This window comes from Nomascus leucogenys, chromosome 18 (assembly GCF_006542625.1).
Source record: "Nomascus leucogenys isolate Asia chromosome 18, Asia_NLE_v1, whole genome shotgun sequence".
NCBI lineage: Eukaryota > Metazoa > Chordata > Mammalia > Primates > Hylobatidae > Nomascus > Nomascus leucogenys.
The window spans coordinates 88,683,076-88,710,148 of NC_044398.1; the positions used below are offsets into that span (position 1 = coordinate 88,683,076).

The 27,073-nt window shown below is 41.8% G+C and overlaps 2 protein-coding genes across 3 annotated transcripts in view; one reads left to right on the top strand and one right to left on the bottom strand.

Moving 5' to 3' along the window:
- PARN (poly(A)-specific ribonuclease) overlaps positions 1-27,073 on the top strand; it is a 196,365-nt gene that overhangs the window by 88,270 nt on the left and 81,022 nt on the right. The gene's annotated exons all lie outside the window — the stretch shown is intronic.
- The window catches only part of LOC115831267 (FK506-binding protein 4-like), a 39,148-nt gene continuing 21,878 nt past the window's right edge, over positions 9,804-27,073 (bottom strand). Inside the window, 2 exon segments of the mRNA XM_030798838.1 lie at positions 9,804-11,001; positions 11,003-11,430. Of these exon segments, the coding sequence (XP_030654698.1) occupies positions 10,971-11,001; positions 11,003-11,430 (459 nt within the window). The 3' untranslated portion in view covers positions 9,804-10,970.

The window sequence follows — 27,073 nt, forward strand, 5'->3', positions numbered from 1 at the left end:
GTAGAGAGTTTCTTTTATTTCATTTGGAGCCTATGTTTCTGTTTTCTTTTTTTTTTTTTTTTTAATTTTTTGAGTTCCTGGCCACTTAGTCTTTATTTCTTTACCTCATTGAACATAGTTATAATAGGTTGTTTAAAGTCCTTGTCTACTGGCTGTGGTGGTGCACATTTTTATTCCCAGATATTAGGGAGGCTATGGTGGAAGGATTGCTTGAGGCCAGTTTGAGGCTGTAATGAGCTGTAACTATACCACTCCACTCCAGCCTGAGAGATACAGCGAGACCCTGTCTCTTAAAAAAGTTAAAAAAAGAAGAAAAAAAAAAGCCCAGGTGTGGTGGCTCATGACTGTAATCATAGTACTTGTAGAAGCAAAGGAGGGAAGATTGCTGGAGCTTAGGAGTTTGAGACCAGCCTGGGCAACATAGTGAGACCCTGTCTCTACTAAAAATAAACAAAATTAGTCAGGCATGGTGGCATGTACCTGTAGTCCTAGCTACTTAGGAGGCTGAGGTGAGAGGATCCCCTGAGCTCAGGAGGTCAAGATTGCACTGAACCAAGATCACGCCACTGCACTCTAGCCTGGGTGACAGAGCAAGACCCTGTCTCAAAAAAAAGTCATTGTCTAATAATTCCAACATCTGCATCATCTGAGGGTTGTTGATACCTGTTGTTGGGATGGTTTCCCTTGAGAATGGGTCATGTTTTCCTGGTTCTTTGTATATTGAGTAATTTGGGATTGAGTAATTTCATTGGTTTCCTGGACATTGTGAATGTTCTCTTGTGGAGACTCTGGATTTAGTTACATTCCTTAGAAGAATGTTGATATTTGTATTTTAATTTCAGCAGGTAATTGGCCTGGTGCAGTGGCTCATGCCTGTAATCCCAGCACTTTGGGAGGTTGAGGTGGGTGGATCACTTGAGGTCAGGAGTTCGAGACCAGCCTGGCCAGCATGATAGAATCCCGTCTCTACTAAAAAATACAAAAATTATCTGGACATGGTAGCATGTACCTGTAATCCCAGCTGCTTGGGTGGCTAAGGCAAGAGAATCACTTGAACCCAGGAGGCAGAGGTTGCAGTGAGCCGAGATTGCACCACTGCACTCCAGCCTGGGCGACAGAGCGAGACTCCATCTCAAAAAATAAATAAAAATGAAAAATAATTTCAGCAGATAATTAACTTTGTTAGACTCAAACTACAAACTTTTTCATGGCTGTGGTGGGTTGTGGCTCAGAACTTAGCTTAGATTGCTCCCAGTTTGCCACATGCATGGTTTAGGGTCAACCAGAGACTTGGGCTGGTTCTATATACCAATATGAGTTTCTTCTTCTCTGGCTTCCTGTTTTCCAGAATTCCTTCCTCACTCTCTATTGCCCGTGTTTGCCCCTAAGCTTCTTCTGTAAGGACTTCCTTACCTTTGATTTTTTAAAAAGTAATTTAGTTTCATGACATACCCTGCATGTAGCATTCAAAACCTGTGCTTTTTTTAAAAAAAAAAAAAAAAAAAGTGATGTTTTGCCATGATGTCCAGGCTGGTCTCAAACCCCTGAGATCAAGCGATCCACTTGCCTCAGCCTCCCGAATTGCTAGGATTACAGGCATGAGCCACTGTGTTTGGCCGAAATCTGTGCATTTTAATTGTAACCCTTATGGCATCTATTTTTTTGTTTGTTTTTTCAAGACGGAGTCTTGTCCCGTGGCCCAGGCTGGAGTGCAGTGGCGCATTCACAGCTCACTGCAGCCTCTACCTCCTGGGCTCAAGCAGTCCTCCTGCCTCAGCCTCCTGAGTAGCTGGGACTACAGGTGTACGCCACCATGCCCAGCTAATTTTTTATTTTATTTAGAGGCAAGGATTTGCCATGTTGCCCAGGCTGGTCTTCAATTCCTGGGCTCAAGCCACCTGCCTGCCTCAGCCTCCAGCAATCTGCCTGCCTCAGCCTCCTAAAATGTTGGTATTACAGGTGTGAGCCACCATGCCTGGCTGGCACCTGTTTTGTGATCCAGACCTTCCTTCCGTATCACATACCATGCTTAAACTACCTCCTTCTGTTTATTTAATAACATTTTCAGAAAATCTAATGTAAATGCGTCAAAAAGCATGCCTTTACCTGATTAAAAGTGACTCAAGGTCATTTCCTTTCAGATATATGTATGTATTATATCTGAAATACAGTATTTTGATATATATTTGATACACTGTCCAGACATAGTAGTGTCTTTGCTTCTACCTTTGGTGCCTTTTGTAGCAGGCCAGTATGTTACTGTTTATTTATTCTTGTCATAGAGGAAATGCACAAAATATTCAATAAACAACCAAAAAATGAATGTTTTTCGCATGAATGTTAATTTTCCTAATCTTAAACTGTATGTAGAATTGGTTTACAGTAGTGATCTTGAATTCTAAATGTGGCAATAAATAAATGAGTCAAACTATGGCATGACTTTTAAAAATAAGATTTCTGTTAAGCTTATTTTGGAGGGAGATATATGATTTTTATGCTATAAGTCCAGGATCCTGGAAAGCATGTTCAGTTGTCCCTTGGTATCCATGGGGGATTGGTTCCAGGACTCCATGCAGACTTCAAAATCCGGGCATGTTCAAGGCCTTGATATAAAATGCTATAATGTTTGCATATAATCTGTACATATCCTCCTGTATACTTAAAAACATCACTAGATTACTTACATGCCTAACAATGCAAATGCTATATAAGTAGTTGTTATATTGTATATTGTTTAGGAAAAATGACAAGAAAAAAGTCTATGTGTTCAGTACAGACGCAGTTTTTTCCCCCAAATATTTTCCATCTGAGTCGGTTAAAACCACAGATGGGAAACCCACAGATATGGAGGGCTGACAGTATTTTTTAACAGGCAAGATTTTTACAACAGTGGCTTACAAAATACCTCAGACTGCTATAGGAGACTCATTATTAGTAAGATATGTGAATGTATGTTTTGTATAGATACCTTCTGATTAGAAAACTTGTAAAAGCAACTGACTTGTTTTTCTCTAAATCACTTAAGTCATCAAAAGCACCAAGGAAATGTTTAGTAATACTGACTGAGAATCTTACTGTTTTGTGATACCCCAATGTGTTCAATTTGGAGAATTAGCCGTCTTATGTATCTCTGCTACGAAATGTTCATCAGACAGATTTAAGAGCGTGACAATAACTTGGACTCTCCCTAATTAGCATTCTTTAGGGCATTAACTGGTATGAGAATAGAGCAAAAAGCTTTCTGACTCCCAGAGAAGGATTCCCAAGTCCTTGATATAATTACAGCATTAAAGCGGCTGTTGTGTCCTGTGGCAGTTAGAATGCAGCCAGGAGAAAGGGAGCACTTGTGCTCTGGAGACCGAAGCTTCATATTCTGTTACATTGTTTCCTATCCATATTACTGGCACTTGATTTTTATGTTTTAGGGCAGCAGTCTTTGGCACTAGGGACTGGTTTTGTGAAAGACAGTTTTTCCGCAGAGCTAGGTGGGAGCGGGGGTGGGGAATGGTTTTGGGATGATTCAAGCACATTACATTTATTGTGTGTTTTATTTCGGTTATTATTACATTGTAATAATGAAATAATTATACAACTCACCGTAATGTAGAATCATTGGGAACCCTGACCTTGTTTTCCCGCAACTAGACAGTCCCATCTGGGGGTGATGGGAGACAGTGACAGATCATCAGACATCAGATTCTGGGAGTGCGCAACCTAGATTCCTCGTATGTGCAATTTACAATAGGGCTCATATTCTTATGGGAATCTAATGCTGCCACTGATCTGACAGGACGTGGAGCTCAGGTGGTAATGCGAGTGATGGGGAGTGGCTGTAAAAACAGATGAAGCTTCGCTAGCTCACCTGCTGCTCATCTCCTGCTGCGCAGCCTGGTTCCTAACGTGCCAGGGAACATAGATCAGTACAGACTGGGGACTTCTGTTTTAGGGCCTATGTTAGCTGGACCTAAGAATGTTTGCTTTATGATGCGGTTTCAGAGTATTGAATAAATCTCTCTAATTTAATTGCAATGTCACTTGTGAAAAATTGCTTTCATTGTGCTCTCTCACCCCCTTCAAAAATTTGAAGTAAATCAATCTCATTGAAAATGTGAAAAAAAGGCCAGGCGTGGTCGCTGACACCTGTAATCCCAGCACTTTGGGAGGCTGAGGCAGGCGTATCACTTGATGCCAGGAGTTTGAGACCAGCCTGGTCAACATGGCAAAACCCTGTCTCTACTAACAGTACAAAAATTAGCTGGGCATGGTGGCGCGCACCTGTAGTCCCAGTTACTTGGGAGGCTGAGGCAGGAGAGTTGCTTGAACCCGTGGGGCAAAGGTTGTAGTGAGCCAAGATCATGCCCCTGCACTCCAGCCTGGACGACAGAATGAGACTGTCTCCAAAAAAAAAAAAAAAAAAAAAAGTGAAAAATATTTGAAAATACAAGGAAAACAATTCAGCCATGATCTTACAACCCAGTAATGAAGTAAAATTTTGGTATTTCCTGTCTGTTGCTTTACTCTGCCTAGATGAGTATTTTCATATTATTTCCCCTTTAATTTTAGTTGACACATGATAATTGTACGTACATATTTATGGGATTCAGAGTCACATTTCAATATATGTATACAGTATGTAATGATCAAATCATTAGCATATCCATCATGTCAAAGATGTATTATATTTTTGTGTTGTGAACATTCAAACTTCTCTCCTAGCTTTTTGAAAATATACAATAAATTATTATTTAACCACATTCACCCTCCAGTGCTGCCAGAACATCAGAACACATTCCTCTTACCTCACTGTAATTTTGTAGCCATTAACCAACTTCTCTCTATCCTCCTCTTCCCTCTATCCTTCCCCGCCTTTAATACCCCCAATTATACTCTCTACTTGAGCTCAAAGCTTTTCAGCTCCCACATACGAATCAGAACATGCATTTGCCTTTCTATGCCTGCTGTGTTTTGCTTAACCTAATGTCTTCTAGGCTCATCCGTGTTGCCATAAATGACAGAATTTCATTCTTTTTTATGGCTGGATAGTATTACAATGTGTATATATATCACATTTTCTTTATCCACTCATCTTTTGATGAACATTTAGGTTGGTTCCTTATGTTAGCTATTGTGAATAGTGCTACAGTAAACATGGGGATGCAGCGTATGCCTTTGACTTTCTTTCCTTCAGATAAATTTCCACTAGTGGGATTGCTGAATTGTATGGTAGTTCTGTTTATGTTTTGAGGAACTTCCACGCCGTCTTCATAGTAGCCATCCTAATTTTCCATCCCACCAATGGCGTGTAAGAGTTCCCATTTCTCTACATCATCGCCAGTCTTTGTTATTTTTTGTCTTTTTTATAGTAGTCATTCTGACTGGGTTGAGTTGGTATCTTACTGTTGTTTTGATTCACATTTCCCTGATGATTTAGTGATGTTGAACATTTTCTCATGTTTGTTGCCATTTGTATGTCTTCTTTTGAGAAATGCCTTTTCCGTTTCTTTGCCTACTTTTTAATTGGATCATGTGGGTTCTTTGCCATTGAATCGTCTGAGTTCTTGTATATTCTGAATATTAGTCCCCTGTTGGATAGTTTGCAAATATTTTCTCCCATTCATTGAGTTGTTTTTCATTCTGTTGATTGTTTCTTTTGCTGTGCAGAAGCATTTCAGTTTAATATAGTCTCATTTGTCTGTTATTTTGTTGTTGCCTGTGCTTTGAAGTCTTAGCTGTAAAATCTTTGTCTGGACCAATGTCCTTTAGCATTTGTCTAATGTTTTCTTCTAGTAGTTTTATAGTTTTGAGTCTTACGTTTAACATTTTTAATACTAATTGGGCTGAGACTTGAAATGCATTTTTGGATCTGCTTTTTTAATTAACATCATGTCATGAGCATTTCACATGCCATTTATTTTTAATTAGAAAAATTTAAAACTACATAGGAAAGGAAAAAGTTGTTTAGTACCCCTCTCTTTATTAACAAAGATAATTGCAGATTAATATTTGAGATTTATCTTTCAATTGTGTATATAGTATTTAAGTGTATAGTACATCTGCAAGATCAAGATTGCACAGCACACTTAAGAAAGCAGGTACCACTGTGCCTTATTTAGTGCCATAGTCATAATTCACTCTCTGGAAATATTTTAGGACTCTGGTGATAATAGGAAATGCAAAGCAGTGAGGTTAATCTGCCAGTTTGCTCTTTGACCACTGAGAAACTAAATATAAGGATCCTTATTTCTGAGGCTTTTAATGTTTTGTTGTTGTTTTTGTCAGTAGATATAATGAAATGGTTGATTAATATTAGCTGTGCTAGTCTTTACATGTTGACATTGTTTTCTCATACATGATTCCTATTCTCTACAACCTCACAGTTTTAAAAAATGAAATCGGCTGGGCGCGGTGGCTCACGCTTGTAATCCCAGCACTTTGGGAGGCTGAGGCGGGCGGATCACGAGGTCAGGAGATCGAGACCACGGTGAAACCCCGTCTCTACTAAAAAATACAAAAAAAAAAAAAATTAGCCGGGCGTGGTGGTGGGCGCCTGTAGTCCCAGCTACTCGGAGAGGCTGAGGCAGGAGAATGGCATGAACCCAGGAGGCGGAGCTTGCAGTGAGCCGATATTGCGCCACTGCACTCCAGCCCGGGCGACAGAGCGAGTCTCAAAAAAAAAAAAGAAATCTGATTTTAGCAAATTTAAAATATAAGTGAAATGTATTTGGAGGACTTTGTTATATAAATGGCTAATCCAGAATATAATATTAATTTGTAACTAAAAATGTTACCAATAAATCTCTTAGGGTGATGGAACTATAGATGGATTTTATGTTCTTATGTTTTATTCTATTTTTTGATTTTTCCATAGTGAATAATGTGTAATACAATTTTTAAATTTAAGACTAAAAAAGCATTATGCTTTTTTATTTTTTAAATAAGTAAAGGACCACAGCAAAGGGAAACATCTTGCTTTTAAAACTCTTAATATGGCTAGCAGAGTACAGTAGTCCCTCCTCATCCATGGAGGATACATTCCGAGACTCCAGTGGATGCCTGAAGCTGCAGATGGTATGAAAGCCTGTATGTACTCGGTTTTTCCTATATGTACATACCTGTGATAAAGTTAAATTTATAAATTAGGCGCAGGAAGAGCTTAACAATAATAACCAACAATCAAACAGAACATTTATAACAATATTCTTAATAAAAGCTATGTGTATGTGCTCTCTCTGTTTTTCTCAAAATATCTTATCATACTCTACTGTAGGAAACTGAAACTTTGGAAAGCAAAATCACAGATAAGGGGGAACTAACTATAGCCCTTTTTTTGTTGCTGACTGTAATTATTTTATGGCATCGTTTTTTCTAATCATGAAATTTATAGCATTAGTTTCTCTGAATTTTCCATCAACTTTTTGGTTTAAATCTGCTATTCTGAAAAAGAATCTATTAAACATTTTTGATTTGTGATGTTTATTGATAATATTTCCACTGTTGAGTATTTGTACAACTTGTCTTTTCTTAGAAAAGATGTAATTTGTATATCCTGGAAAGAAGCCCAAACATCACTTTAATAGCAGAGCGAATGTTACTTCATTTTGTTTAGCAAAAACACTAGCAAATGCTAGACCACTGGAGTGTTAGGTAACTTCAAATTGATGGCAGTGGTGACCTGAGCACCTCAGACCAGGGGTTTACCCACATCTCATCTAGTACTCACTATCATCTAGGTTACTGAGTACTTTCAGGTGATAAGATTATAAAAAGTAAACATGACTTAAAATAGTTATTTAGCCAGGGTGGGATGGCTCATGCCTGTAATCCCAGCACTTTGGGAGGCCGAGGCGGGCGGATCACCTGAGGTCGGGAGTTTGAGACCAGCCTGACCAACATGGAGAAACCCTGTCTCTACTAAAAATACAAAATTAGCCGGGCGTGGTGGCACATGCCTGTAATCCCAGCTACTTGGGAGGCTGAGGCAGGAGAATCGCTTAAACCCAGGAGGCGGAGGTTGTGGTGAGCCGAGATCGCGCCACTGCACTCCAGCCTGGGCAACAAGAGTGAAACTCTGTCTCAAAAAAAAAAAAAAAAAAAAATTAGGAATGAAACTTTATATTGTGTAGTCCAGCTATTAATAGTAGGAATGCCTTTCATCCTTTCTGCATGTGAAATGGAGCGATGTGGGGAACTTCACAGAAAGTTGTTTTCAAATTGCATCAGAGGCCAAGGAGCAGCTGCTACTCCTGCTATGTAAAGGAACATAGACACTGTCATATAAAATAAACTGAAAATGAGATTTTCCCCATAAGTCTTTTTTTGATATTATGTAGATAATTTAGAGAGAAGAGAAACAAATGATTGTAGCATGTTATGTAGGGGGGAAAATGAACTCATTATAGAATATCACTAATTTAAATAATTGTCTATTAATGCCCCAAATAAGTTTGAATCGCTTTTAGTGCACATTGAAGTGCACATTTAGGTGTGCACTTTTGTGATTATATTTTAAGATGGAGGGTAAGCCTCTTATTTCTTACTGATTATCCTTGTATAGTCTAGATACCATATGTTTATATGCCCAGTGTTCTTTATAGTAGCAACAGAATAATTAGGAAGGTATTTTGCAAGATTTTTAAAACAATGGCTTTCATTTGAAACCTGCAGTATTATTCTTTGTGTTAAGTATTTGCCTTTTTTTTTTTTTTTCTTTTTTCTGAGACAGGGTCTTACTTCGGTTGCCCAGGCTGGAGTGCAGTGGCGCGATCTTGGCTCATAGCAGCCTTGACCTCCTGGGCTCAGATTACTCTCCCACCTCAGCCTTCTGAGTAGCTAGGACTACAGGAGCATGCCATCATGCCTAATTTTTTGTATTTTTAGGAGATATGGGGTTTCACCATGTTGTCCAGGCTGTTCTCGAACCCCTGGACACAAACAGTTTGCCTGCCTCGGCCTCCCGAAGTGCTGGGATTACAGGCGTGAGCCACCATGCTTGGCCAGTATTTGCCTTTGTACTGTTGAAGGACTGAGGGACTGAATTTAGATGTGGAAGATGAAATAATCGGCTTTCCATTCAAGGAATCAGTGTCTTGTGGTGCAGACAGGTGTGTAGACAACCAGTGCATCAGTGGCCACTGAGTGTTGTAATAAAAGGAAGTTGCTGGGGAGAGAGAACTGGCTCAAACTGGCAGGAAGATGCAGAAGAGGGTCACCAGGGAAGGCTTCCGAGGAGGCGATGGTGAAGCCTATGCTCGCCCTCCAGTCATAAGTTGGAGTTGCCTGGTAGAGGAAGGCTGAGAAACCTGTGGTGGATTGTGGGACCAGCACATCCTTTGGCATGACTGAAACAGAGGGTACGTAGAGTGGAGCAGCTGTGGGGCAGTGGGGAGCTAGAACGTGGAAACACGGGTTTTACTTGATTTGTTAAAAGTCAGAGTTTGAGGCTGGGCGTGGTGGCTCACGCTTGTAATCCCAGCACTTTGGGAGGCCGAGGCGGGCGGATCACGAGGTCAGGAGATCAAGACCATGGTGAAACCCCGTCTCTACTAAAAATACAAAAAATTAGCCGGGAGTGGTGGCGGGCGCCTGTAGTCCCAGCTGCTCGGAGAGGCTGAGGCAGGAGAATGGCGTGAACCCGGGAGGCGGAGCTTGCAGTGAGCCGAGATCGTGCCACTGCACTCCAGCCTGGGTGACAGGGCGAGACTCTGTCTCAAAAAAAAAAAAAGTCAGAGTTTGAATCTTGTCCCTTGTATAAACTTTGCTGTCATGTTGGTTGGGGCGATTTATTTATTCTTGGTTAAAGCAAGTTTTGTTTTGTTTTTTTTTTTTTTTTTGAGAAAAGCCGGCATAAAGCACTTTTATTGCAGTAATAAAACTTGAGACTCATAAATGGTGCTGGGGGAAGGGTGTAGCAACGATTTCTCTCACCAGATCACTACACAGGACAGCAAAGGGGTGAGAAGGGGCTGAGGGAGGAAGAGCCAGGAAACTCTGAGATCAGCAGAGAGAGCCAAGCATTAAATAACAGGAGATGCTGAAGCTGCGATGACCAGCATCATTTTCTTAAGAGAACATTCAAGGATTTGTTATGATGGCTGGGCTTTCACTGGGTCTTAAGTCTACAAACAGCACCTTCAGTTGAAACTGTCAATTAAAGTTCTTAAGATTTAGGAAGTGGTGGAGCTTGGAAAGTTAGGAGATTACAAAATTCCTGAAAGTCCATTAGAAAAACTGCAGGATGAAAAAAAAATAGTAAGTCAGGTCACAAAGAAGGCTTCAGAGGTCCCTGCTGGCCCAGGGACAGATACCTGTAGTGTCCAACATTGCAGTGAACGTGATCTGCTTTCAAAGGCAGAGGGTTTAAGGGGAGGGTGGGTGGGAATGGTGGAGGCAAAGGCTCTCCCCCCATCCCCACCTCAGTTTTAGGTAGGGCTTTTAATTTAACCCAAGGACATCTCTCAACTTGGAGAATAATTCAGTCCTCAGCAGCGCCTCAAATCTGCTATGGCTTTGCAGCGCAGCAGCAAGAATGTTTAATATATAATAGATAAAAGTTTCATCCAAAAAATTAAAATAAAATATTCTTGCAACCCCCCCCAACACCAATTCCTATTCTAACGTTAACCTATCACTTGTGCTGTTAATACTTGACCATGTACTTAATTGGAAACCTATATCCAAAAGACTGAAACTGAATCTTCACCCCAAAATGAAAACAAAATAAAATGAATAACTTGAGGTTTATGGCATGTAGTTTAGGTGAACACACATACGAGGAGAAAGGGGAAGAGGAAACGGAGGTGTTGGAAGCAAAGCTGAGTGACAGAACACGTTCAGTCAGGGCAGATGTCTATACAAAGTGGAGTGGAACATCAGGAAAAGCTCCATATGGATTCATGTGCACACGTCTGGAGGCACCAGATCCCTCCATGGCAGATCCAAGAACAGGGAGCTAAGGGAGGAGGCCATTCCTGTCATTCCAGTTTTAGAAGCTCCACATTGAAGAAGAGTGGCATGTGGTGGGATGATGCCTGGGTGCCCAGTGGCACTATAGGCATCATCTGGAGATATAGTCAGTTTGGCTCTCTGACCCACACTCATCTGGGCAACCCCTTCTTCCCAGCCTCGGATCACCTCCTGCTTGCCTAGCATAAACTTAAAGGGCTTTTTTCTGTCCCGGGAGGAATCAAATTTCTTTCCATCTTCAAGCATCCCGGTATAGTGCACCACGCAGGTCTGGCCGTGCTTCGGGAATGTGCGCCCATCTCCTGGGGAGATGGTTTCCACCTGCACTCCCATGGCGGCGGCGGACGCTGAGCGGGCGGGCAGCGCGACGGGCGGCGTGGACCGACAGCGACCTGGCGGCGGTTCCACGGCTCTGCCTAGTCCCTTGGCGCGTCGCTTGCGCACGCGCACGCCCCCTCGCCCAGCCCTCTAAAGCAAGTTTTATATTTTAATTTAATTTTGTTTTTTAAGACAGGATCTCACTCTGACAGGGTCAAGCTGGAGTACAGCGGTGTGATCATAGCTCACTGCAGCCTCGAATTCCTGGGCTCAAGCGATCCTCCTGCCTTAGCCTCCCAAGTAACTGGGACTATAGGTGCATGCAACCATGCCTGCCTTTTTTTTTTTTTTTTTAAAGAAATGGGATCTTGCTGTCTTGGCCAGGTTGAATACTAGTTTTAAAATAAAATATTACATCTAACCAGTTTTCATTGAGAAGTCTGGGGCTTTTGAAAGAATTTCCAAGTATTCAGTACGAAGTTGGTCAACCAAATAGAGCTGCCCTTGGAAAGCCTGGTTGTTGTCTGGGGGGGCACCCTGATGGCACACTTTCCCACGTGTGTAGGATGGCATGGTAGCACAAAGTCAAAAGTAGATGAAATTGATGGACGTACCCAAACAGTTTCTATGTATTTTTAAGCATAGTAGAAGGTTAGTCTTTGCATGTACTCTAGTTCACAGCCTTTTCTAAGAGGCTGAGGCCAAATTGAATTTATCTGGGAACCTGCCACATCTGTAAATGCTACATAGGGTAATAAATGGGCCATTGGCTTCCAAGAATCAATGACAGTGCACTTCCTAATTTAGAGTTCATGAAAATTATCCCTTGACAAATAAGATTGCAAAAAAGGAAACCCTATTAGATGGATTCATCTTTTTTTTTTTTTTTGAGATGGAGTCTTGTGCTGTCACTCAGGCTGGAGTGCGGTGGTGTGATCTCACCTCACTGCAACCTCTGCCTCCCTGCAACCTCCGCCTCCTGGGTTCTAGCAATTCCCCTGCCTCAGCCTACCGAGTAGCTAGGACTACAGGCACTAACCACCACGCCTGGCTGATTTTCAGATTTTTTGATAGAGATGGAGTTTCACTGTGTTGGCTAGGCTGGTCTCGAACTCCACCTGCCTCAGCCTCCCAAAGTGCTGGGGTTACAGGCATGAGACACTGCGCCTGGCCTGCCTTTTGACAAATGTAAACTGTTGTTTCCACAAATGATGCGGGAGTGAGTCAAGGTGGGGAATGGATGGATGGATGGATGGATGGATGGATGGATGGATGAATACAGATAACAAGTGTTTTTGTCTTCAGAGGAAGAGGCAGTGTCAGTCTGTTCCACCCAGTAGATTTGGCTTCTCGGCATGGGGACTACATCTTAGTCATTAGTCTACATCCTTGGCATTTGGGATGGTGCTGGCATAGAGCTGGAGAGGGCTTTGAGGAGAGGCCCTGGTACGGTCTTTGGGAAAGGGCCAATTCTGGGATAGCCGAGAAGAGAGAGAAGCATGACACCCAACAGAGTGATGAACGAAGGCGGAAGTTTACCACAGCGTTCACCCAGTGAGGGTTGCACTCCCTCACTGGGTTGTGAAGTCATTTGAGTGAGTGGTGACCAGCATTTTTAATAAAATGGAAGAAGTTAGAAAATGTCAGTGTGTCTTATATAATATAGATTTTTTTTTTAAATGTAGCCTTTTTTTCAGGGTTAGTTCTGTACATACAGATGTATGTGTGTGTACTGGGTTATAATGCACATGGATTTCTTGTTGAGGGTTATGGTAAACAAAGTTTGAACTCAGGCAATTCAGGAGAAACACAGATTAAAGTCCTCCTTTAAAGAAGAATTATTCTTTTCCAGGTGTGCAAAGCACTGTGGCAGGTGTTGGTGGGGTGGGGGGAAGCAGAGGTAACTGGCAGAGCTCTCCCTCCTCAGGTGCTGCCTCTCTCTAGAGTAGCCTGGGGCTTGGGATTCCTGTGGATAGCTTCAGGAAGAAATGCTCATTCCTTCACCCTGTGGTCTCCACAGGTCTGGAGGAGACTTCTGTGCTGCTCACCAAGAGAAGGATGTCGTGATTAAAGTACAGTCCTCTCTCCATCCACCTTGCTTGGCTCTCCTTGAGGGCGCAGGATGAATAGCTTACCTGATGAGCAGAATCAGGAAGAGTCTGACACCCAAGGGCCATTTGTCAAGTGGATGGGGCCATTGCATTGAATAAGGCAGGCCTGGAAACCAGCTGCTGGGGTCTGTTCTGGAAGCTGAGATTAAGGAATCGTTTAGAGTTTAGAGGCCCCTTGCAGCTGTCATGATGGGGTCTCGTGGTCTGATTTCTGGATTTCTATAGGGATGGCATCACCTTTAGAAGGAAGCCCCATTTGGACCTCACACCCAAGATCCATCTCCAGCACAGTCTACCAAGGAGTCACATGCTTGAGGGGAACAGGAAGGGGATGCCGAGTCCTCATGGGCTCCATAAGAGGATGATAGTCCTCGTTAGAACCATCAGAGGACGATACTCTCTACCTGCCAACAAGTACCAGTGGGAGTGGTTGTTGGGCCAGTGTCTGATACTTTATTGCTGTGCCATCAGATTTGGACTTTGTGAACAGCAGAGAACCTTTTTGCCCAGCCAGGGGGATGGATGTGACTCTGATGACATGATAAGGAATTTCTTTCATAGGGCACAGTGGGCTTCAATGTCAGAGGGCTGAGAGGCTGGAAGTGGCTGCAGTGTGCCCAGAAGTGGAACAGTAGCCAGTAGTGACCTACAGTTAAAGTGTTTTCTATTCCATGACTGATCTGTGAGGGTGTTTAATTGCTGCTGACATTGTTTGGATTTTATGGAAACTAGATTTTCAACTTTGCCACCCATCTGGGTTACAAAACTTGAAATGCTCCAGATGTGACTTTGTGTCTTAATTCCTTTTCACCAACCAGAAGGTGGTGCTGTCGTGCTGGCAACCAATCTACCTTTCCAACTCCAAGTAAAACTTACTGAAATGCTTATTCATGCTAAGTAATGTGGACAGACTTAGCATTCGGATTCAACAGTGTACCTCTCCTGCAGTTGCGGGGAAGCCTTCAGAGTCTGGAGCTGGAGAAGCCTGGCACAGGGGCCTTGGTTAGGTACTCGCTCAGGGCCACCTTTGCACTCAGGGTGAAGTGACACTCTTAAAGGAGTCAGGGTGAAGATGTCTGCTGAGTGCTGCTTGATCTGTGTCCAGTCTTCCATGAAACAGTTTAAAGAATTATGACTAGAGATGAGAGAAGTCTTTGTAAAGAGAAAACGTTTTTTTCTCTCGTTTCTTGCAGGGAAACATCTGTACCTAGAGGAAAACTCATGAATCCAGTTTATAAGAAATACTTATAAAGTAATCATTAGTAATTAGTTAAAGTGATTAATTGAATACTCAACTAGTTGAAGTACCCAAACAATGTCTCGAGTTATTTTAGCCGCTTGAAGGAAATAAAATCGGTGGTGTTTGATGCAACCTCTTTGAGTCCTTACCTCAAGAGGTTAAAGTGGCGAAGAGAAAATTCATTTACCAGGCTGGGGAGAATTCAGTGAGGTAATGAAGGTAAAGTTCTCGACATAGTGCCTGGCATTAGCTGCTTGGTAAATGTTCACTTCCCTCCCCCCCCCCCCCACATCAGTCTATTCAGAAATCCAGACAATAAAATATCACAAAGTCAAATTTGTAAAAAAGATGTATTGCTGCATCATGCAGACTGTGAGTGTGAAGCTCTTGGTGTTTGTATGATCGGCTTGCAAAATGACAGCACGTCCCTCAGGTAGGGCTATGTTTATTGCTCTAAGTGATTTGCAGGTCTTCTCCTGTCTGTACCTTTTAAACAAGAGACAAAAGCTGCTGCCAGAATGATTTTTAGTTGTCTTTCCTTTTCTTTCCCGTGGCTTCCTACAGTTGGGTTGCCGTTCTAATTAATCTCTTATCAGTGCAGTCAGGGGTCTCCTTTGGAGCCTCTTGCGGGGGTCCCACTTCAGTAGTTACTAGAGCAGCTTTCTGTTACAGAGGTTAACTTTTGAGTAGGTTCATAAGGAATGCGAGGATTCCACAGGCACAGGAGAAGTTTGCTGTAAGGTGCAGTTGTACTCATTAGGGCTATGGATTTATTCTGACACTCAGTTTGGGCAGCTGGTTTGGGCATAGTTTTAAAAATACAGTCAGTCCTCATTATTCACAGATTCTGTATTTGTGAATTCAGGTATTCAATTTTTTGTAATCCACAATTCAGTTTTCACGTGCTTTTTGGTCATCCCCAGGGATATGCAGATTGGGAAAATTTTGTATTGCCCAACGTGTGCTCCCAGCCAAAGCTGAAGGAGACCACACTCTGCCTTCCAGTTTCTGCTCTTGGGCTGTAAACATGGCTCCTTTTCACAGGCTTTTAGTGCCAGTTTTTTGTTTTGAATTTTTGTCCTTTTTATTAGTGATTTTGCTGTTGAAAATGACCCCAAATCATAGTGTTGGAGGGATACCCAGTGTTCCTGAATGCAAGAAGGCTGTGAAGTGCCTTACAGAGAAAATACGTGTTAGATGAGCTTTGTTCACACATGAGTTATAGTGCTGTTGGGCATGAGTTCAGTGTTAATGAATCAAGAATATATTAACGAAGATGTCTTTAAACAGAAACACACATAAAACAAGATAATATATTGATCGGTTGATGAAAATATGATCAGAGGCTTGTAGGACCCTAATCTTGTTGTAGTTCCCTAGAAACAGTGACTCAGCATTTGCTAATTCAGCTTTTGTGATTTCAAAAAGAAAAAAATTATGACAGATTTGGTTTAAAAATCATGATTGGCTTTATTTGCAGTTCTAGAATGGGACAACAACTCATTACGTAAAATAGAATAAGCGTTCCAATGAGCTGGGCGGAGGAGGTTGGTTTTATAGTTAGAGAAGGGTTGAAGAAAGCAGAAACAGAAAACAAAAACAGATTGGTCATTTCAGAGTTGCTCTCCTTGTAAAGGTTAAAGCAGAGGGAACTCAATTTATCATGTCAGGTAAAACTGGCTTGTTTGGAGATTCAGCTATTTACTCTCATTTGGATTCCCCACAAGGTCAGATAGAGAAATTAGTTTCAGCTTGGTGACATGGAACTTTAACATGAGTGACTCCATTTCAGTTTGGTCCTTTGGGCCTAGTGCAGGAGCTCAGTCCAAATCATTGACCTCTGTACATTTTATTTAACAGTGGGGACTTATAGAATATAGCTGCAAGACTAGAGTGTTTGTTGCTCTCTGCCTTCCTTTCTTCACCAGGGTGTTTGACCCAAACCCATTAGGAAGAGGATTTCTGGGCTGTCTACTTTTTATTTGCTTTTAAAGAAGAGGTACTTACCTCAGAGCTTCAGGAGAGTCATTCTGGTTCTTGCCTGACAAGAGAAATGCTGCAAAAATGGGCTGGCTGCAGGGAGGCCCAGCCACTTCTGGCCCAACTTTAACCCTGGCACGGTGACCATGGACGGCTCCAAGTACTGGATAGTTAGGTAAATGGAGACATAGGATACAACCGTTGAATTTGACTTTAATTGAAGATGATGTTGCTTTATTCTTTTCTTGATAGTTTATTTTCTGCAGATGAATCTCCTTATTGTGGGTTACAGCCTTGACTTTTCCTTTGTGTGATGAGGTTTGAGAAAACCAGGGATGTATGGTTTACTTTGCCAGCCTGTTCATTTCAGCTGCTTATTAATGGCCCTTTTAGAAGGAAGTGGCCTGAGATGGGAGCTGAGTAAAAACAGTGGATGAGGCCGGGCGCGGTGGCTCACGCCTGTAATCCCAGCACTTTGGGAGGCTAAGGCGGGCGGATCACAAGGTCAGGAGATCGAGATCATCCTGGCTAACATGATGAAACCCCGTCTCTATTAAAAATACAAAAAAATTAGCCGGGCGTGGTGGCGGGCGCCTGTAGTCCCAGCTACTCAGGGGGCTGAGGCAGGAGAATGGCGTGAACCCGGGAGGCAGAGCTTCCAGTGAGCCGAGATCGCGCCACTGCACTACAGCCTGGGCGACACAGCAAGACTCTGTCTCAAAAAAAAAAAAAAAAAAAGAAAAGAAGTGGATGATTTAATTCTTTTGGCAGGTGCTTGGGAAGAGTAACATGGAGAAACTTTGGTTATAGGTGGTGGCTCACACCTGTAATCCCAGCACTTTGGGAGGCTGAGGTGGGCGAATCACTTAAGGTCAGGAGTCTGAGACCAGCCTGGCCAACATGGTGAAACCCCGCCTCCACTAAAAATACAAAAAAAATGAGCCAGGCCGGGTGGTGCACACCTGTAATCCTAGCTACTCAGGCTGAGGTTGGAGGATTGCTTGAAGCCAGGAGGTGGAGGTTGCAGTGAGCCAGGATCACACCACTGTACACTTCAGTTTGGGCTCCATCTCAAAAAAAAAAGAAAAAGAAAATTTGGTTGAAATCATGGTGAGAACACTCAGTGTCCTTCCTATTAGGCAATCTTTCTTTTCACTGCTGTACAAATGACAGTACAATCTTTTCCTGGTGGAGCCTACAATTAAGAAGAGTGTTGCTTTTTAGGTCTGTTGAGTGAACTGAATCTCTGGATTCACTGAGCGGCTCTGTTTTAGGCTTGCAGGGCCCCTTTGCAGGTAGGTGATAATGAAGAGAGGGTGCCATAAACAGGAGGGACAGGCTGAGGGGAGGGTCCTGTGTCCCAGCAGAGCACACAGCCTCCATGCCATTGCCTTCCCTCACCTCCTGGAAGCTTGATTCATGGTCCCGGTTTGCTTGCTGTGCTGACCTTCATTTGAATGGGATGTTTGTGCACCCTACCTTAGTCTGGGAATAATTGGGTTCCCTGCCTTGCCATCATAGAAGGGTTGTCCCTTCTGTGACCACTGCATTGAGGGTTACAAAATACCACATCAGTATTAAGTTCTGGAAACTGATGAGTCTTGGACAACTTCAAACTAGGCATCCTGAGTTTTCTAGAGACATCCTTATCTTTCAGATGGGAGGGAGTCATCTGTTTCATTTCTTGGGGGACTCCCAGCCTTTATCCCTTGATGCATTTACTTCCTCATCTGTAGAGGGGCACATTTACTAGCTTAAGAACTTAATCTGGATCTTCTTCTTAGAGATCTTCATACTGAAATTCCATTGCAAGATTATCTGTAAGTATTCTGGATAACTTCAGACAAACTGAAACAAGGAAATTTAACACTCCTCATATTTTGTAGTAGTAGTTGTTGTTTCTGTTATAGTCTGTTTTAAAATCTATCATTGTTTCAATCCTTCTCTTTTCTCATGAAATTATGTCCCCTTCCTCCCTATTACATATGCTGGGTTGGACTACAATATTTAAAAGAGAGATTCATCTTGATATACAAAGGAAGTAAGAGTTTCATTTTATATGTATGATATTCTATGTTGTCTAGTAATAGAAAGATTTAATGGATCTGAACAAGGAAAGACACACATAAAAACTATGAAGCAGGATCCAAGTAGCACTGATGGCTGTATTTTGCTGATGTTAACTACTTGGAGAAATTTTTACAGGCAGTTGATTACTCAGTTTTCATATTGTTTCTGAGATATTTTAATTGAATAATGTTTGGGAAATTATATTCTAGTGGAGATAAAATATCTTCAGTAAAATATTTTAAGTAAATTTAAAGAGTTTCCTTTAAATTATCAGTAGGTTTCTAATTTTGTTAAAGGAGCTTTTCCCCTCCTTGTCTTTCCCCACTTCGAATGCTTGCAAGCAGTTTGAAAAGTGATTATGTTCAAGCTTGATCTTTGTCTTCTTATCTTGATAAATCGAATACTCTTAATGCTGCAGTTTAGCAGCAGCAGTGAACAGCTGCCCCTAGGAGTAAAGATCTTTTTCATAATTCATATTTGGACAGGAAGGTGTACCTGGTAATAAATCTTGATGATCTAAACGGCCAGCAATGGACCAAGGGTATGATGGCATACTGGTTTGCCTTCAGGCCTTGGCTGTTCTTCGAGAGCTTACTGATAAGAAAAAAAACAAACAAAGGGCCAAGCGCGGTGGCTCACGCTTGTAATCCCAGCACTTTGGGAGGCCGAGGCGGGTGGATCACGAGGTCAGGAGATGGAGACCACGGTGAAACCCCGTCTCTACTAAAAATACAAAAAATTAGCCAGGCGTGTTGGCGGGCGCCTGTAGTCCCAGCTACTCGGAGAGGCTGAGGCAGGAGAATGGCGTGAACCCAGGAGGCGGAGCTTGCAGTGAGCCGAGATTGCGCCACTGCACTCCAGCCTGGGCGACAGAGCGAGACTCCGTCTCAAAAAAAGAAAAAAAGAAGTCATAACCAGGTAGCTGTCTTGGGGAAACAACACTCCGTGAAATGTTTTAAGTGTCTTAGGCTAAGAAAAGTGAGAATTTTAATACATCACAGGTTAGAATCAACTACAGTGATGTGCTACATAATGACATTTCAGTCAACTATGGACTGCATATACTACAGTGGCCCCATAAGATTGTCATACCATATTTTTACTGTACCTTTTCTGTGTTTAGATAAACAAATACTTAACCACTGTGTTACAGTTGCCTACCGTATTCAGTACCATGCTGTGCAGGTTTGTAGCCTAGGATCAATAGGCTATACTGTATAGCCCAGGCGTGTAGTAGGCTACACCATCTAGTGTAAGTGCTCCCTATGGTGTTCACACAACAATGCATTCCTCAGAACATACCCCTTCATTAGGCAACACGTGACTATACTTAGGTTGTTTCAGGACCTCCCTGTCCTCTGAATGACTGAGCTCTTTATGTCCCTAATCCTTCTGTCACTTCTGGGAGGCTCAAAGAGGCAGGCAGGTTTTGTTTTCCTTTGGTTAGCTGTTCTGTCTTTGATATTAATTGTAATAATCATTTTATATTTTGTATAAATCTTTAGACTTCTGTATCTGATCTCTCTATGTATGTACAGTATTAATTTTAGGTCAGCAGGAGGATAGACTTCTCCGACTGTGTTCAGAGAAATGGGGCAGAAAGCAGAGATTGCTCTAATTTGCATCCTGTCCTGACTATATTTTCTGATTGTATTGCATTGTGTTAGAGAATGTGGTTAAGACAGTGTGTGCTATTTGTTGAGTCTTGCTTTATGGCCTAGTCAGGTTTTGTAAATGTGCCAAGTTTGTGTGAAAGTACATTTTCTAATTGTTAAGTGTAGGGTTTGTCAGAAATGTCCCAATCTTCTGTGTATTTACTAATTATTTGTGTTTGCTTGACGTGAGTTTATAATTGGGGGATATATATATGTATATGTATAGTTTGCGTGTGTGTGTGTGTGTGTGTGTGTGTGTACTTGTTAGTTTTTCTTTATAATTCTGTCAGTTTTTGCTTTGCATAGTTTAATGCTCTTTTTCTAATTAGTGGTTTGTTGTTTGGGGTTTTTTTGTCCTCAACTCTCTTTTGTCTGATAACTTTATGTCAAGGTTTTCCTTTTTTGTTTAGTGTTTGCCTGATACATCTTTTTCATCCTTTTACTTCTGAATTCTTTCTGAGTTGCTTTCTGAGTAGCTTTTTATGTGTCTTTTGTGAAGAGCATCTAGATGTAAATTTGCTTTTCTTTAGTCTGAGACTCTGTCTTAAATGGTGAATTGGGTCCATTTACCTTTAGTATTACCAGGTGTTTTCTTCATTTTTTCTTAGCACGCACTTGTGAAGCAGGCTTGAGATGAGATTTCTCTTTACAGACCTTTCTCTCCCCACCCTAGGCCATGGACAGGGAGCTTTGGTTGCCATTTCTCTGGGCTAGTTGTTGTTCTTGCCTTCTTCACTTGGAGAGGGCAGCCTTTCTGTGTGCCCAGCTTGATACAGGGACCTTGTTCCAGCTTCCTGTGCCACAAGGTCTGAGGCCATGTGTGGGTCTGTGTGACTTCTGGATATTGGCCCCTGTACCTGGTCTTGTTTTCCCCTTTTTTCCACCAGGGCTGTCCCAGCCCACTCTTTCTCTTAAGCCCTGGCTTTACATTTTCTCTTATTTCTCCCCTTCCTGCTTCCCTCTTATTAAGAGACCAAGTCTCACTGTGCTGCCCAGGCTGGCCTTAAACTCCAGGGCTCAAGCCATCCTCCTGCCTCAACCTCCCAGGTAGCTAGGATTTCAGGCGTGTGCCACCATGCCCAGCTTTTTTCTTTCTTATTTCTGATACCTGAGATTTGTGCATTTAGGAAAAAAGTTCTAATTATCCTTTAATACTCCCATACATTCCTAGTGGGAAGAGGCTGTACCTTAGCTCAGCCTACCTCCTCACCTGCACCCCAAGTCTGTTTGGTTCTTAATGTGCAGATGATGTTTGTGGCTAAAGATCTCTCTGTAATATTGGTGTTTGAGCTTTTCTTGTTTTTACCTGCTGGACTATTTTTACCTTTGACTTAGCTCCTTAGTAATACAGTCATAAGCTTAATAACAGGGGCCACCTTCTGAGATGTGTGTTGTTAGGCATTTTCATTGTGTGAACATCGTTGTGTACTTAAACCTATATGGTACAGCGTACTGTAGTCCTAGACTACAAGAAGTAGCCTGTTGCTTCTAGGCTGTACACCTGTACAGCATGTTACTGTACTGAATACAGTAGGCAGTTGTAATGCAATGGTATTTGTATATCTAAACATAGAAAAGATATAGTATCATAGTCTTATGGGACCACCATGTATATGGGGGTCCACTGTTGACTGAAACGTCAATAGGTGGTGGTTACATGTATTTTTTTTTTTTTTGAGATGGAGTTCTCTCTTGTTGCCCAGGCTGGGGTGCAATAGCGCAATCTTGGCTTACCACAACCTCCACCTCTCGGGTTCAAGCAATTCTCCTGCCTCAGCCTCCCTCCTGTATAGCTGGGATTACAGGCGTGTACCACTACACCCTGCTAATTTTGTACTTTTAGTAGTGACGGGGTTTCTTCATGTTGGTCAGGCTGGTCTCAAACTCCTGACCTCAGGTGATCTGCCCGCCGCGGCCTCCCAAAGTGCTGGGATTACAGGCGTGAGCCACCGTGCCCAGCCAGTTACATATATTTAACAAATATTCCAAATGGAAAGCAGAAGCGTTCCTGTGGCTGTGAACCAATGTTCAGTGGAGTGGCTCTGTGTGTTTATTTCCTGACATGTGACTTTACACAGGCTTTACCGCATGTCAGAGATTTGCCAGGCTGGAGGATGGGGTGAGACAGGGACCTGCAGGCCATAGAATTTTTTGGCAACCCTGGTTTACTTTCAGAGAACGGCTGCAAGAGATTGAGTTTGGGGCCTCATCTTCATTATTCTAAAGGGAAAAGAAGAGGAAATTCTCTGTTGTCTGTCAAGTACTCTATTTTGCTTTGTTTTTCATATGAAAAAGAAAAGGGAATGTTTAGGTTTGCCAAAGTATACATTATAGCAGCCCTTGATAGAGCTGAAAAGCAGTGAAAGTGAAAATGATGTTCTGATAAAAATCTTAACTTACTGAAGCTATTTGGAGAAACTAGACTAGACAATTAAAGGATAAAGCATTGTGTCACCAGAGAGGCCAACACCACGGCTGTGGCAGTAACCAGTCTCCTCCATGCTCTGAGGGAGAACCTGTTGCACTCACGTTGTTTGGTTGAACTTTTTATTGTGGAAAAAAATGTCCAAGACACACACACCGTAAAGAAGAATATAGTGACAAGTCTGTACTCACCCCCAACCCCTTCAGCCACTTATCGTGCATCTCTACAAACACCTGCTGTCTCACTTTTTGTTTTATTTTGAAGCGTATTTTAGATCCATATCATGTTCACTGGGAAATATTCCAGTGCGTGTCTCTTAAAAACAGATTTTTTTTTTTTGAGGCAGGGTTTCACTCCCATCACCCAGGCTGGAGTGCAGTGGCGCGATCTCCGCTCACTACAACCTCCACCTCCCAGGCTCAAGCTGTTCTCCTGCCTCAGCCTCCCTAGTAGCTGGGACTACAGGTGCATGTCACTGTACCTGGCTAATTTTTGGTAGAGACGGGGTTTTGATATGTTGCCCAGGCTGGTCTGAAACTCCTAAGCTCAAACAGTCTGCCCACCTTGGCCTCCCAAAGCGCTGAGATTACAAGCATGAGCCACCATGCCTGGCCCACAGATTTTTTTTTAAACATAGGTACAATATTAGTATTGCTCCTAAAAAATAAATCATTAGTATCTTAATATGATAAACTATTGATAGACTGTTAAAATTTCAAGTTATCTCACAAATGTCATGAGTTTATCTTTTTCCGTTGAAGTCAAGATTCATATAAGGGCCACACATGGTGGTTGTTGAAATGTCTGTGGTGTCTCTTAATCTATCAGTGTGTCTCTCTTCTGCCTTCACCCCCTCATTTTTTGAAGAAGCAAGGTTATTTGTCCTGTAGCATTTCTTACAGTCTGAACTTTACTGATGGTATCCACTCCCCACCTCTCGTGTTGTTTTATATATTCTTTTGTCCTGCTTTTTCATATAAGCTTGTTGTTAAAGCTAGAAACTTGATCAGAAGGAGAATTGATGTTTTGAGGCTGCAAGACTGCTTCACAGGAGGTGATGTGTTCTTCCATCAGGAAGCACATCTAGTATCTAGTATCTCTCTTTTTGTGTGTGATTTATTGGCTGTGTTAATGCTTAACCTAGATCCATTATTTCATTAGAGACTGCAATATGGGGATACTGTAATTCTAGCATGGCTTTTTGTTTTATTCGTTGGAATATATCTATAAAGAGAAACTTTTACTTGTCTGCTATGTGGTTGGCAATTGGTATAGGAAAAGCAGAATTTATGTTTGATTCTTGCCTAGAAATGGACAATAGTGACCGGTTAGTTTGTTTTAGTATCATCATGGACTTGTGGACATAATGACATAGAGACATCTATAATATGATTTAGTCAGTCACAGTTTTGACCCTTACTAATGCCCCAGTTCTCCCAGTGTTGCAAATCAGAACCTCTTGAGGTTGGCCGATGAATTCTTTTGACTGGCCCTCTGAGATGACAAGATGTACCAGGCTCATCTTGTACATTCGCTTCCCCAGACCTGGAATCAGCACTTCTACAAAGCTCTGGTTCCTTTCATGGAAAATGGCATTTCGAGACCTCATTCTGGGTGCTAGAGTGCTCATTGTACTGGATTGCTTATTGTTTCTGAGCCTTTACAACAGATAGAGCTCAGAAAATGTTCTTCCTCCCCTCCCCTCCCCTCCCCTCCACCCTCCACTCACGTCCCCTCCCCTCCCCTTCCCCTCCCTTCCTCTTTCCTCTCGCCTCCCCTCCACGCCCCTCTCTTTTCTTTCTTTCAGATAAAAATACATCATGAGTTCAGACTGATATTTCTGATACAACATCAGGACTATAGGTTTTCTACTTAATCTTTTTCGTCCTAAATATATACCTTCTTTCTCTCATAGCAAGAATCCTGGTTCTCAATGACACTGGAGATGGTAGAAATAGAAAATCATATAATCATTCAGTTGCTTTATCCCATGGTACACACCCCACAGCCTCAGAATAACAAAACCAGTGCATTCGCCACCGATTTAATAATCGAGGATGTCTTAATATTTGTCTTTTGCAGTTCTTTCCACCTTAGTGTATCTCTAGGGGCGCACAATCTGATAGCTTCTAGAACATTCCCTCTCTGTGAGCTTATGCCCCCAGTTGGAGACATTGGGTTCGTTTGTTTTCTTTTATTTTCATTTCTTAGAGATCACTTTTAAAAATATAACTGTTCTGTAATTATTTAAAATATTGTTGTAGTTCCGAAGTCAAATTTAAAAGACAAGGTGTACTATATTGAGAAAAGTCTAGTTTTTAATTCCTGTCTCCTCCATCCTGTTCTCTCCTCACCTTAATGAGTAACTATTTAAAAGTAATTTTTGTTTTGCTTCATCCTTCCATTGTTTTTCTTAATATAAAAAGATAAGTATACATATTTCTATTCTTCTGTTTCTTAGGTAAATTGTAATCTGCTATATTTACTTTTTTCTACTTTGTTTTTTTTATTTTACAAGCCATTCAGGAGATTATTGCATAGTAGTACCACAGTAGTAATATGGCATAGTGTGCGATTTTGCTTTGCTAGCCAATCTGAATTTTTTTTTAATTTTAACACATAAATTAAGCCCATTTAAATGTATTGGTATAGCCAATATGTTTGGCCTTGGCTCTGTCATTGTTTCATTTACATATGTATGTATGTATGCAAGTCTTTTATATGAGTAGTTATTTTATTTTATTTTTTTTTTTGAGACAGGGTCTTACTCTGTTGCCTAGGCTGGAGTGTAGTGGTGTGATCTCAGCTCACTGCAGCCTTGACCTCCTGGGTATATGAAGTAGTCTTTCTCTGTGGTCTGTTTTATTTATTCTCTTATCTCTTTTAATTTGTATTATTTTTATTATTTTTGTGGGATTTTTTAAAAAGAGCAAATTAAATTTTTGTTCTGAGGGCTACATATGCCATTATGTAATACCATAGCCACTCCCCATTTTTTTCATTATCCATTATTTTCCTAATAGGAATACTGAAATTAGATAACACCCCCTCAACATCTGATTTGAAAAAACTCCTTTTGGCCAGGCATGGTGGCTCATGCCTTGTAATCTCAGCACTTTGGGAGGCCAAAGCGGATCACTTGAGGCCAGGAGTTTGAGACCAGCCTGGCCAGCCCCATCACTACTAAAAATACAAAAAAATTAGCTGGGTGTGGTGGCACGCACCTGTAATCGCAGCTACTCAGGAAGCCAAGGCATGAGAGTCACTTGAACTTGAGAGGTAGAGGTTGCAGTGAGCCAAGATTATACCGCTGCACTCTAGCCTGGGCAACAAGAGCAAAACTCTGTCTCAAAAAAAGAAAAAAGAAAAAATAACCTTTTATTTTCTGTTAACTTATAAGGCAATCTTCAAGCATATTCTGTTTTTTAGCATATAAGCATATAAACTGTTCACTTATAAGGCAGTCGTCAAGCATGTTCTATTTTTCAGATGTCCTCCTCGATCTAAACCTCATTTTTTGAACACATAATGGTTTAAAACAATACTTACTGTTTCCCATAATTCTGTAGGTTGCCTAGGCAGTTCTGGTCTAGGCCAGACTGGCTGGGATTGGATGACCTCAGTCACACTTGTGGCATCTCAGCTGGGATTACTGGGACAGTGGGAGCCTCTCCCCATGTGGCCCCTCATCCTGTAGATGGCTAGTCCAGGCTTGTCCACATGGTGACCAACGGGTTCCCAGCAGCAAAACTGCACAAGCTACCCTGCAAGCCTCAGTTTGCGTTATGCTTGTTAACACACCTTCAGCCAAAGCAGGTCTCATGCCAATCTTAAATTCAAGGGGAGCAGTAAATACACCACACCTCTTGATGGCAGGAGCAGAAAAGTCACATTGCAAGGGGCATGCATAAAAAGGAAGGATTTTTTTGCCATTTTATAATCTGCCACACATAACGTTATACAGTACTTCAGTCTTGTCTCTTTTTAGTCATTGTCTATTGGTTCCCTACTATGACCAATATTGAAATTAGCTATAATCTCTTACTTTCCCTGCCTTCCCTCTTCTGTGTCTGATTTGGAGAAATACCCTTTATTAGCTGTGAGGAAGTCAGCACTCTTATTCTACCTTCTTGTGTGCCCTCTTCATTCTGTCCTTTTCTTTTTAAAATAATTATGCCATATCTACATTGTCAGAAGCAAATAGCCATTGTGTACTCTATGCTAACGCTTATAACCATTGTTTAGTCTCCGTTTTACAGGTAAGTGTACATTTAATTCTCACTTTCAGTTCCTACGATGATGTTTGTTCCGT